This window comes from Falco peregrinus, chromosome 1 (assembly GCF_023634155.1).
Source record: "Falco peregrinus isolate bFalPer1 chromosome 1, bFalPer1.pri, whole genome shotgun sequence".
Lineage (NCBI taxonomy): Eukaryota > Metazoa > Chordata > Aves > Falconiformes > Falconidae > Falco > Falco peregrinus.
The window spans coordinates 3,207,691-3,220,516 of record NC_073721.1 but is presented as its reverse complement, the minus strand read 5'-3'; the positions used below and the strand labels follow the sequence as shown (position 1 = coordinate 3,220,516).

At 41.2% G+C, this 12,826-nt stretch overlaps 1 protein-coding gene across 2 annotated transcripts in view; it reads left to right on the top strand.

Moving 5' to 3' along the window:
- The window catches only part of DOCK1 (dedicator of cytokinesis 1), a 319,394-nt gene that overhangs the window by 271,475 nt on the left and 35,093 nt on the right, over window positions 1-12,826 (top strand). For both annotated transcript variants that reach the window (XM_055799656.1, XM_055799645.1), the window contains exons 40-45: window positions 1,551-1,655; window positions 5,789-5,930; window positions 6,157-6,235; window positions 6,532-6,616; window positions 8,272-8,358; window positions 11,922-12,098. In XM_055799656.1, the coding sequence (XP_055655631.1) occupies window positions 1,551-1,655; window positions 5,789-5,930; window positions 6,157-6,235; window positions 6,532-6,616; window positions 8,272-8,358; window positions 11,922-12,098 (675 nt within the window). The remainder of the gene's footprint in view (window positions 1-1,550; window positions 1,656-5,788; window positions 5,931-6,156; window positions 6,236-6,531; window positions 6,617-8,271; window positions 8,359-11,921; window positions 12,099-12,826) is intronic.

Genomic DNA, 12,826 nt, shown 5'->3' with positions numbered 1-12,826 from the left:
CCCAAAGTGTCCTCCTGGGCCTGCTGCCCACACCGCTGTCAAGGAGTTTAGCAGAGAGTATTCTTCATTTCAATATAAAAAGAATCTGGTAGAGATTGTTCCTCAGCTAGAAATGATGCTCATGTGTCAGATATGATTATTCACCAGAGGGTTGCTACTCTCAGAGTCCCTCATTTGTAATTTTCCATCTCCTTTATGCTGGCACATGGGCACATGAACAACTCTGTCGCAGAGCAAGCACCCTTTACTTACCATCCTGTATCCATTTTTAGGAAATAAGTCTGGATTTGCACTTCACCCATTGTAGCTGATGGCCAATAATCCCGAGTCATGTGTTTTCCACCATTTCTTTTGCACAGTAAATACGCCATTGTTTACGTTGGGTGACACGATTCCAGGCAGTGGGATAAACCAGGCAGAGGTCATCTGCGTATGGAAATAAATTTCCTCCCTCTTCTAACAGGGGAGACCCAGAGCTTCCAATTCTCGCATCAGACAACTGAGTTTATCAGTTCTTTATTTATCAGACAGGGGAAACCGAGGGAGATGTCACAGCAATTAGTGCCAGCATGCATTGGGCATTTATCCCTAATAAGGCAGAGAGCAAAATTCACACTCCCGTATGAGTCAGGTCTTGCCTACCCCACCAGAATTCCTTATTGCTGCTGCTGAGTAGCATTAGCATCCTAGCTCTTATTTCTTTACCCCGTAATAGAATTTAAAAGTTTTTTGTTTCTTTCTGTTCTCCCTATTGTCTCTTTTATTCAAGTAATATTAAATATTAGACTCTAAGACAATTCACAAATGACAAAATAGTTTTGCTACAGGTGAACTGAGAAATATACGACAGATCTGGGTCTTTCTAGTCTTCTTGCCATTTACTGTTATCTGTCGTGTGGGAGCAGTAATAAACTTCCTCCCAAATCAGAATTCATTCTCTCACAGAAAGGACTAAAAATAAGTTAATGAACAGCTCGTCTGAAGCTGCACATTTGTTATTATTTCATCATTTGAGAAAAAGAAGGATTCCTCTTCGAAAACAGATGGCATCTGACATGCGCGTATTTATTCCAAAAGTTACATTTTTCTGCAATTCTCAACTGTGTGCTTTCCGTACGCAAATAAATAGTTGTAAATATGGGGGAAAAAAGTAGCAGAAAAAATGTAATGAAATGTAACAGCTGGAAACTGAGAAGTCAGCACCATCGAGATGAGCTGGCTCCGGTGGTATGTGCTTCATCGTTCCAGTGCTTCAGCACCGGCAGTGCCCCGACCAGGAGTTCAGGCTGCCTTGCAAATGCTTGACCTTCATCAAAATGGAGATATTGGATCAGGAAAAGTGAGGTTCACCGAGATAAGGATAAAAACAATGGCTACAGAGTCTAGTATTTCAAAATATTAGCATGTATCTGATCAAAAGGGGAAGCAAAGGGGCAGATGAAACATGGAGATCTTTACGTTAGCGATACACATAAAAGAGATCTAGATCTTAAGTATAAGGAATCTCCTTAAAGTTTAGGTCTTTAAAATTCCTCCTATTTATTTTGCAGAGAAAGCAAGCCCAGTTCTATGAAAACATTGTGAAAGTGATAAGACCAAAACCAGACTATTTTGCTGTTGGATACTACGGCCAGGGATTTCCGACATTCATAAGGGTAAGCATCCACCTTTTTCCACAGATGATAGCAAAGCTTCTTGCTTGGGAAATATCCCTCAGTTGTGGAGAAAGTCCATTATTGTGTGTCAGTGTGTTATTTACAGTCTAGCTAACATTTATGGTTGTTTCTTAGGTGTATAAAACAAACATTGTTTTTTCCTTTCCAGTTTCTAATATGGAATAGTTGAATTTTAGTAGAGATTCTTTTTCTTCATACATATCCAATACTTTATACTTCTTCAGGGTATGGATATACCACCCAATCCATAAATCAGGGTAATAACCAGCGCCGTCTGAAACAGTGACTTTTTTGTCTGACAGGTGCATATATATATATGTCTGTGTGTGTGTGTATGGGTATGGTAGAGAAGCCTTTTTTGTATGTGAGCATGTTTTCATGTGAGTGTCCTTTCCAGCATAATCACTAAGCTGAAGCTGAATATCAGAGATCTGTGTGATACCTTTAAAAAGCAATCTTTTGCATTGATTTTCCCGAGTCATCTGTCAATTTACAGCATGTGTCACTTAGTTGGTGCCAGTAATGTAAGTCTGGCAGCATTTTAGGGTTTTTCCACTGGTTACAGGATTGTTATGGAGTTGAATCAGTGGCTAAAGAAGGGCGGGGGGGGTGGGTAACAAGTCTGAGTTGCATCTGTGTCGTGATTCTTTGGACTGGGGCACTGGGCAGTCAGTGACATGGAAATAACACGTTAGCTATTTATTTATTTAGCTGCTGTGCTGCTCGTGTCTGCCTTCAGAGCTGAGGATTTTCAGTTTGGAAGGAGACTGTCTCCCTGTGGAAGAGTTACAGTCAATTAAGGCAGGTCAAGAGACAGAAGGCTAACGTTATTACTATTATTTTCAGATTATTCTCTCAGTCCAGGAGACTCAGAGAGATTTAGTCTCAGGCCAGGGGCTGGTGGTGGGTTTCCTCCTAGAAATACTCAGTTAGGAGATGTGTTCCTGTTTATAACTGAGTGATTCCATATTAAACCTCTCAGGTTAAGCCATAATAAACACCAGGCACAAACCCAAGCTTACGCTCAAGCCCAGCTCACTGGATAAATCCAGGGAGAGCTGATACAGCTGGCTTCGTCAGGTTACTTGTGGTCGGCTGGTCTTTCATTGTGTATTAAAATGAAGTAGGGAAAGGCTTTAAAAAATCCCAAGGAATAAAACGTGTACGTTCATTTGGAAAAAGCCTCCATTGCAACCAATGAACTAAAGCCCTTGTGAAGAAGCTGAAATTCTTGAATCATCCCCAAAAGCAGCAAATACATATGGCTTTCCCTACACCCTGGGATGCTGTACTACAGGTGTACTCGTACCATTTGTGCCCCCTGGGAAGTGCAACAAATTATCAGTTCTTTGTGGCAGTCAGGAATAAAGCTGGCCCCAGGGTAAGAGTGTGTTTTGCAGCACCCATTGCATGCAGCCCTTCAAGCAAAAACTGGGAGATGAGCTCTCGTGTGTTAGCCCGCTGCTCGGTCTCCAGATTGGGGCTGGGCAACTCATGCCAAAGGGACCCTGAGCCTGCTGGAAGGTGGCAGGGTCACTGGTGCCCAGAGCCACCCAACGTGAGTGAAATGCAATTCTGCAACCTGGCAAAGCCGTGTGGTAGTAACAGATGTAAAACCACGATAACGTGCAAGCTGCTGTGTGGAGCAAAAGACCGAGTCGAGAGAGATTCAATGCAGAAAACCTAAGAATTGGTTTTGCTGTTTGAAATACGTGTAAAGTAATTTACATGCAATAGCTTTTCTCAAGCATCAAACAGCAAAACCTGTCTGTGGCACGTTAAGTAAAAAAACTTTAATAAGATTTCTGTAAAAGGTTTACTAACAGTTTCTTAAGCTTCACCAGGAAAAAAAAACCATTTAATATCCAATGAGGAGTCACTGTTAAGATTGGCTAATCCTTTCCTCTAGAAAATGATTTAATTAGTATGATATTGTAGTGAAGGAAGACTTGCATTTTCAGGAATCTTCAAAATGATGAATGTACAATAAAGTCACTGATAACTTTTCAAAGGGACGAGCTGTCAGTCACCCTGGAATTTTGTCACATGTACCGTCACTCTCAACAGAGAGCACGTTACCCCCTAGAAAGACCAGGAACATCCCGCAAGCAGGAGCTGCTCAGCAGCGAGGGGTTGCCCTGGAACGGCAGCGGGCAGAGCGGACCCTTCTGGCCGAGTGAGCGGGGGGCCATGGGCCAGGCTGACCCAGCCTCGGACCCAACCCTGGGCATACAGGCAAGAATGCAGAGAGCACAACACAGCCTTCCCGTTAAGTGCTGTGTTAATCGCAGCATGGTGGGGGCTGGAGGGGCCCTCTGGAGCCCACCCCGTCCCACCCCCTGCTAGAGCAGGGTCCCCCAGAGCAGGCTGCACAGAGCCACGTCCAGGCGGGTTGGGGTGTCTGCAGAGCAGGAGAACCCCACAGCCTCTCCGGGCAGCTGTGCCCGTGCTCACCCTCACAGCGCACAAGTTCTGCCCCACGCTCAGATGGAAGCCCCTGTGCTGCAGCCTGTGCCCGATGCCCCTTGTCCTGTCGCTGGGCACCGCTGAGAAGAGCCTGGACCCATCCTCCTGACGCTCGCCCTTAAGATCTTTGTAGGCACTGGTGAGATGCCCTCTCCCTCTCCCTCTTCTCTTCTCCAGGCTGAACATGCCCAGCTCTCTCAGCCTTTCCCCATAAGGCAGATGCTCCGGTCCCCTCATCACCTTGGTACCCTCCACTAGCCCCTCTCCAGTAGCTCCCTGTCTCTCGAACTGGGGAGCCCAGCACTGGACCCAGCACCCCAGATGTGGCCTCACCAGGGCAGAGCAGAGGGGGAGGATAAACCAATTAGTCAAAGGGATGCAAGGCAGAGTAGTGTTAATCTGATATATTAATATTGAACTGCTTTTTCTCTTCACAAGTGTGAAGGACTGGGAGTTTTTAAGTGTGGGGAAACACCATGCTTTACAAAAGCTGTGTGGATTGGTCAGTTTGCAATAAATGAACAATAAAAACTCTGAAAAATAGGCTATAAATGCCTTGCTGATTGAGAAAATCCTCAACACAAACTTCTTCTACTGCACTGTTCCCTTTGAATTATATATACATTAATTACAGGTATATGTACACTTCTTAGGTGTCTGCTCTTTCTTCTTTTTTTTTTTTTCTTTCCCTAAACAGAGAGTATTCATGCCTCTACTGTGCATTTCAAAAGGCACCACTGCAGTACTAAGCCCAACTGGGCAAACATAAACTGTTCCAGTTTTCTACCCCAGCCATAACTCCCTTTTTCTAATAAGTGCTGTATAATTTTTTCACCAAATGTTCAGTTTGAGATGAGATGATATCAAAACTTTCATATGTTTGACCAGTTAAAAAATGCAAGTAGCCTTTTACATTTTTCTTTATAATTTAATGTGCTTGTTCAGTATATAAATGGATTGTATAAAATATATCTTAATTTTCATTATGGTTAGAAGAAGAAACCAATACTCAGAAATACAATATACTGAATTTGAAAGTTATGCTGTGTGCAGACAACTGTACAATGGCAGAAATCTAATCAACTAATATGGAGGCCAGGGTGTATCAATATTTCTGAAAGAGTCAGGATCTTTGGACTTTCCTCCTAAAATCAGCATTGTTTTCTGTTTATGCTGTTCCCTGCTACTCTTGCTTGTCACCTCAGTGCTTTTTATAAATGTTTGTGCATCAAAAGCCTACCTCTTTTTATTTAAACCAATTCTAACATTAGCTGAGGACGGTGGATGAGAGGAATTACGGAGGGAGATCTTGAATTTGGTAGAGGACGTAATTTCTCTTAATATGTTTTCAATGGGCACCTATTTTATAGATCTTGGAAATAACGTATTTGGATCCTGTCGAATTGAACGTGGTTTGTACTTACGCCTAAAGGTGTGTGCTGTATGGTCTCATTGCTGAATTGGAGGCAGGGAAATCCACTTGTGCTTTATTGAAGTGGCATAAAAGATTTGTAAACTATCGATTATATTGTAACGTGAGGAATGTAAAATTTCTCACTTAACAGCATTGGAGTCAATGCTTCTGAGATCCCAGTTCATTACTGTGGACACTGGTCTTAGGATTTCATCTCTCAATTTGTTTCCAGAACAAAGTCTTCATTTACCGAGGAAAGGAGTATGAACGCCGCGAAGACTTTGAAGCAAGGTTATTGACTCAGTTTCCAAACGCCGAAAAAATGAAGACGACGTCTGCACCGGGTGATGACATCAAAGGCTCCTCCGGCCAGTGTATCCTTGGGTTGTACAGTGGCTCCTGCAGCCGCACGCGTTGAGTATTTACAGCCAACGCGAGCAGGAGACTGTTGCACTTCTGCCTTTGTGGGTGTAACGCGTTCATTTGGTTGTTCTGTGTCTTTTTTTTGTGTGCCCTTTTTTTTGTCCCTTTTTTTGTGTGCCCCTGAGCTGCCCCTGTGTGACGGAGATTCGCTGTTTGGTTCTTAACCCCTGTGTTCAGATATTCAGTGCTTTACTGTAAAGCCAAAACTGGATTTACCGTCTAAATTTCACAGGCCGGTGTCAGAACAGATCGTGAGGTGAGTTTGGGTTGGTTTTGAAATTTCAGTCCGTCTCCTTTATAATAAATATTTAAACTGGTTCCTGTTGTTGTATAACAAATCTGTACACGGTCAAGGACGGCAGTAATTGTGATGACATTTCATAGGTATTCTTAATATTAGCAGAGATTCCGTCGAACCCCCTGGAAAACCATGATCCCATAAACATGTTATATTTATGCATAAGTGTTTGGGTATTTTTCTAGTACTAGAGTTTAGCAGCAATTCCTAAACAGATGGCATTTGGTATTGATTGTCCTTTTCCCTTTTTTCAGTTTCTATAGGGTGAATGAAGTCCAACGGTTTGAGTATTCACGCCCTGTTCGGAAAGGAGAGAAAAACCCAGACAACGAGTTTGCGGTAAAAAAAAAGAAAGAAAGAAAGAAAGAAAGAAAGAAAGAAAGAAAGAAAGAAAGAAAGAAAGAAAGAAAGAAAATAGAATACTTTTGGAGTTTGCTTGTTTATTCCCCTCTATTTTGAGAATCTGAAACATTCATTATGCTTTGGTTGTTGAAAAATAAATGCTAGGTTTAAATGTGATTATTTTTCATAGAAATTCAGTTAAACCAATTTATCGTTTTCTGGTTTATACCACTAGAAAAAATGGACAAAGCTGTTTTTGCTTTGTTAAAAACCAGCTGTTTTGAGAAATTTTAAAATGGCTATACCTGAAAAGATAGATGTCTCTTGTGAAATCTTGTCTTTCCATGAAGATTCTAGTCAGGCATCTAAAAATCTTTTTGCAGTAATACCTTTTTTTTTTTACTAAACCATATGTTTCATCTAATGGTCAATAAAATTCCCTTTGAGCACAGCTTGTATTCATCAAAACGTTTACAACAGGTTACATCAAGTTGATTGCCTTTTTTTTATAGCCACCATTTTATTCACAGGGGTTCTAGTGGGCGCAGTTAGTAGTAAAGTAGTAGTAGTAATTAAAGTAATAAATTAATGCATCATTTCTTGAGCAAAGAACTCGGTTTTCTGTGTAGTAGCAGGTTCTAATCTACTAAACGTGCCAATAAATGCTGAGTACTTGGTTTCCTACAGCTAAGACTGGGTATTCATTCAGAGACTCCTTTAGTGTATGTGACTTCCCTTGATGGCTGTTATATCAAAAATTTATAATTTACTAATCTGTGTGGGTTTAGCTGAGGTGGTAGGAGATCCTATTTTTCTAAAAGCATAATGCTAGACTGGAGCACTACAGTTCACGATACCTTTTGAGTATAGATAAAAAAAAATTAGGTGTATCTAAATCACGTTGAAATTACTTCTTCTGTTAATGGAGGATGGAATAAACAATTCCGTTTTTAAAAAAACTCATAATAAATAAGAGGAACCACCAACGTATGCCAGTTGTAACCAAATCGGATCAGGAAGTGCCTTTGACATTGGTTATGAACCAAATACACACATGTGGAGGAAGAGATGTTAATTCACGCATCCTTCCATTCAAGCCAGTGAGATGTTACAACGAAGCCATTGCAGGTTACAGCTCAGGTGAAATCACAGAATCACAGATTCAGGTCAGGATGGGACCTTGGGTCCAACCCCGGCCCCAGGCAGGGCCAGCTCTGGGTCAGACCTGGCTGCTCAGGGCTTTACCCCAGCGGGTCTTGAAACCTCTGAGGATGGAGACAGCACCACCTCTCCGGGGAACCCAGCTACCCTGCCCTCCTGGGGCAGAAGCTTTCCCCATATCAAGATGATGTGGTTTTGCAGAGGATGGTACTTAAAAGCCCTTGTGGGAAAAATGGCAGTCTGGTAAAAACGGTGGATTTTTCACATAGCGTTCTCCTTTGGTAAGAGAGCAGTTGTTCTCTACTAAATGATGTATCAAATTTGAACCAGTGCCACCCCATCCCCTCCCCAAGCAGATACCCCCTGAAGTTCCCCCCGGCTTCGTAATGTCTGTCGTACTGTGGTTCCTTTTCCTGGTGATAATGTTCTAAGGCTTCGCTTAAGATAAAAGCTATCCATCTGATAATGCGCTGTTTATGTGATGTTTGCAGAATATGTGGATTGAGAGAACCATCTATGTGACAGCGTATAAATTACCAGGGATTCTGAGGTGGTTTGAAGTCAAATCAGTTTTCATGGTAAGATCAATTTGGCTTTATTGAGATCGCATAAAAGAATGGGGCTCTTAAACAGCCAGGGAGCGTTTGGATTTCTGTGTGACTGCGCTTCAGGTCTGTGAACAAGCAATCGATGGGACTGTATCTGGCATGCTAAGGCAAGGGGAAATTGCTTGCTGAGGATGCTGGTTATTGATGGAGGGTGACTCAAGTAACGCTTTCCCACTCCTGAGAGAAGGAAATGTGGGCTGACTCTTCCTGGCCTTTCGGGCAAGGGCCCATCGGATGCTTGAAGTGCTGCTGGGAAGCGTTCCTGGCTTTCAGCAGGTGACCATTGCAGCCTGTGGTGTGAGCCTTGTGCCCGAAATCAAAAGAGACCCGAGGTGTTTCAGGGGAACCCTGCCACATCAAAATAAAACTAGTCTGAATTTTGGAAAAGAGGGATTTGGGTGGTTTGATGGTAGTTTATAGAAAATATACCATCAATCAGATGCGTTGTATGTGTTTGCATTTTTTCTATGCTTATCCTTTGTGACTGAAGGTCGGTTTTGTTTCTTTTCCAGAGTTAGCTAAAATATACCCCTAGCAACCTCGCAGAGTACCTCTGAAGTACGCCCTTCTCTGTTCTACCATTTAGAGTGTTTAGATAAGACATACCCATTAAATGCCTTTAAGATTAAATTATTCTTAGCGCAGCTGTAATTTTTAAGTAGCAATAAAAACATTGTTACTGCAGTTTATAAATCTCTCGTGAGGCTTATTTTTAAAGGAAAAGAACAATTTGCATATGATTAATTAAAACCTTTTTCATTGCTCCATTGAGGTTATGTTGGACAGTTGTATTTAGATGAACAGAAGTAATGCAGAAAATTACTATGGTATCTATAGTAACAGAATATGAATGTGATGTTTGACAGTAACAGGCAGCTGAATAAAACGCATTGAATTTTTAATGAATTTTGTGTTTTCAATATAATCCTGATAGAGAAGATTGTATTTATCTTCATGATTGCAAAAAAGTGTTGTTTGTAAAGGCTGGAAAATCTGATGAAAGTCTCTTTTCCTTATGAGTTAAGAGCGCAGCCTGACAGGCTGCTTTATGCAGGCAATTTGTATACACGCACCTTTAACGCTATGCTTGTCATCGAAATGTGCATAAATCCTGGCAGAGTGCTTTCTATAAGCTTTTTGTAAGTAAGGCTTATATTGGGTGCATAGTTGAAAAATTATACCAGAATAGAACTTAATAATATGTGGGAAGATGGCAACGAATACCTTTTGACCTAGCTCTAGCACAGTTACCGCAAAATTGGTATTGACTTTCTTCAAGATTCCTGCCAGCTAAAATGCTGGAAGCACGATCACAAGGTTTACATCCCTGTAATGCTAAATTTTGATTATAGATACAGATATTGATGTTTTACTAAACAGGATGAATTAAAGTAGCTTTGCACATTTCATATTTTATTGATGGACCTGGAATATCTTTAAAGGAAGAGGTGAGATCCTATCAAATCAGTGCTGAGAGAGAACCGAGTAATTTAATAAATGCAGTGTATTATGTTACATAACCCATAGGAACATGCATAATTTCCCTAAATCTGATTGCTTTTAGAATTCTTTCTGAGTACTTTTACCTAAGCCTTTTTCAATCGGTTCATTATCTGCAAGGAATCTGTTGTACACATTCATTATTCTGTACCTGATTTGTTTTAGCCGGACACAAGTGGTTTCAGGGGAAAAATTTGCTGAGGCCAGCCAGTGACTTAGAAACTGGATTTTTGAATTGCACTTAGTTTAAAAAGGACAAATGCTAATCTTCCTTCTGTTTTAATGTTTCATTTTCTAGTGTTGCAAATGTATAGCATTTCTGTTTGCTCTGAATAGGTGGCGTAGTGTCCGGAGTTAGCAAGGTACTTGGAACAAGGCTCATGATTTACAAGTATAGGTATTTTTAATAAATAGCTTTCAGTAAGTTCCAAAGCACAGTATGCAGTATTAGGATGGGAACTGCAATTCTCCATCTGCTTTTAAAAAATTAGAGGGGGGATTGTAAGAGTAGTAAAAGAAAGGAGAATCAGAAAGAAAGCCATGATTGCCGATACACAAAAGTCAAAAAAGATGTCTGTCAGCTCAATGAGTGCTGATTTCTGTAGATATTCAAGAGCATTAAAAGCAATGGTTCATCAACAAGTTATTGCGTAGTGATAAGGCCATTAATACAAATGACAGAATCCTAAATTTAGCTTACAGTGTTTGTGACAGTTCTTGCCGGATCAGCGGTTGAATACGGTCTCACTTTCCCGGTCCAGATTTGGTGGGTAGCGCGTTCGGCTCTGACCTGCCGCTGTCCTCTGGCCGAGGGAGCCTGGGCTGCCCCGCAGCCACCGCAGCACCGCGGCCGGCTGCTTCCTTCCAGAACAATTCACCGGGCAGACATTTAAACATGCTAATTAAAACATCCTAGATGTAATCAGATGGCAGGTGTAAGAGTAGCAACTACAGAGATTTGATTATAAGTGCTTCTCAGAAACATGGTAAGCAACTGATAGCCAGGTAGAAGTGCTTCTTTGTTTATGTAGCATTTATGTAAATTAGGGTGTAATCAAATATACACTTGCGTTTTCCTCGCAGGCCTCGATTAACCTTCCTTTTCTGATCCTACCACATCATTTTTTTAATGTAAGTAGGTTATGTCTTCCGCTGAAGACTGTCTACACTCTGGATCACTGCAAGTTAGCAGTTTTTAGCCTATTCACTCAATGTACGTATTTTAGCAATATTTTAAGTATTGTAATACTGCGTTTACAACATGAGCAGCTGACATGCAGAAAAACAGTATCTGATCATAAATAGTAGTTGGAGATTAGTCAATTAAAATAAAGCAAGTTCTACACAGTATAAGAGCTAATCCACCCCATGAGGACATCTGAGGAGCTCCCCTCATTGAAGTCCAGGCTATGTGAGGAAGAAAATTTCTTACTTCAGGTTATCAACTTTCAGATGAAGAAAATGCAACCTTGTGGGAAAAAGCACAGCAGATAGCTTAAAAGTCATCTCTTCAACATATTAAACATGATTTCCTTGGAAATATACTAAAATAATCACTGCAAAAACATCTTCTTGATTTTTGAGCTCCTTAGGATTACATTTTCCATCAGAAAATCCACATTAAGTTATCATTTCTTTCTTGCTGTTACATTAAGCTGGATCTTCTTTGTACTGCTAAAACTCACTGACTCGTAATCTCTCATGTTCTCCATAATCCTCCAAAAACCTCACGTGATTCCTGTCAGAGCCTTTCTAAATGTTTTGCTGTTGTGCTGAGATGTAATCTGTCCTACAGCAGCAAAATGCATTTGACTTTCTCCGCTGATATTGATTATTGTATCAGTTCCTGTGGTGTACAGATACCCAAAATCTAAACGCCTGAAACCGCCCTTTCTGTTAATGATTGGTTAAAATATCTTTTGTTCTGAAATTCCTGGAATGTTTCTAATAGTGGTGGTTTGGTGGACAGCCAGTTCTGCGTCAGGTTAAAAACTCTCCTCCTTGATTAAAACTTCCTTTTGTTTTTATTTTAGGTTGAAATTAGTCCACTGGAAAATGCAATAGAAACCATGCAGCTGACAAATGATAAGATCAATAATATGGTTCAACAGCATTTAAATGATCCAAATCTACCCATCAACCCCCTCTCGATGCTCCTGAATGGCATTGTGGATCCTGCAGTCATGGGAGGGTTCACAAACTATGAGAAGGTAGCGTCAAAATTCTCTCTCCTGCAATGCTTCACCTCTTGGAGCCTGCACTGCCCTGGCGTGCTGCGGGGCGGGCGGCTGTTCGTATAGAAATAGCACATGTGTTTCCCCTCCTCTGGGCTTTGTAGGGTGATGCTTAAAACTTCAGATTTGTAATGTCTTTCTGATATTTATGGAAACGTTTGTGTCTTTCTACATTTGAAGTAAGAGTTCATCGCATCGTAGAATCACAGAACTGTTTGGGTTGGAAGGGACCTTGAAGACCATCTCGTTCCACCACACACACCCCCCATGGGCAGGGACCCCTCCCAGCAGCCCAGGCTGCTCCCAGCCCCATCCAGCCTGGCTCAGTTGGTTGATATGTTTATCAGCAAGAGTAATTATGTAGGGATGTGGTGGACAATTACTAGAGACCAAGACTGATGACATTCTCCATGTGTGCTCTGATGTGCTTGGGCATTGGAGCTGAAGCAGGAATTTCTGGGTGAACTTCAGTGCCCAAAGTAACCGATTGCAATTCTCTCCCTTGCTTTCCAGTGCAGGAGTTTTTAAAGGATGAATCAAATGGTAGAGACTTATGAGATACCAGTCACTTGCAAATATGTCTACATAATCTTAGCGGCATGTTTACAACATTAGCTTTTAAAGTTATGCGGGATAAGATACTAACATTGGGAAACCATAAACGCTGTATCTGTTATTTATGTTGTGAACATTAATAATATTTT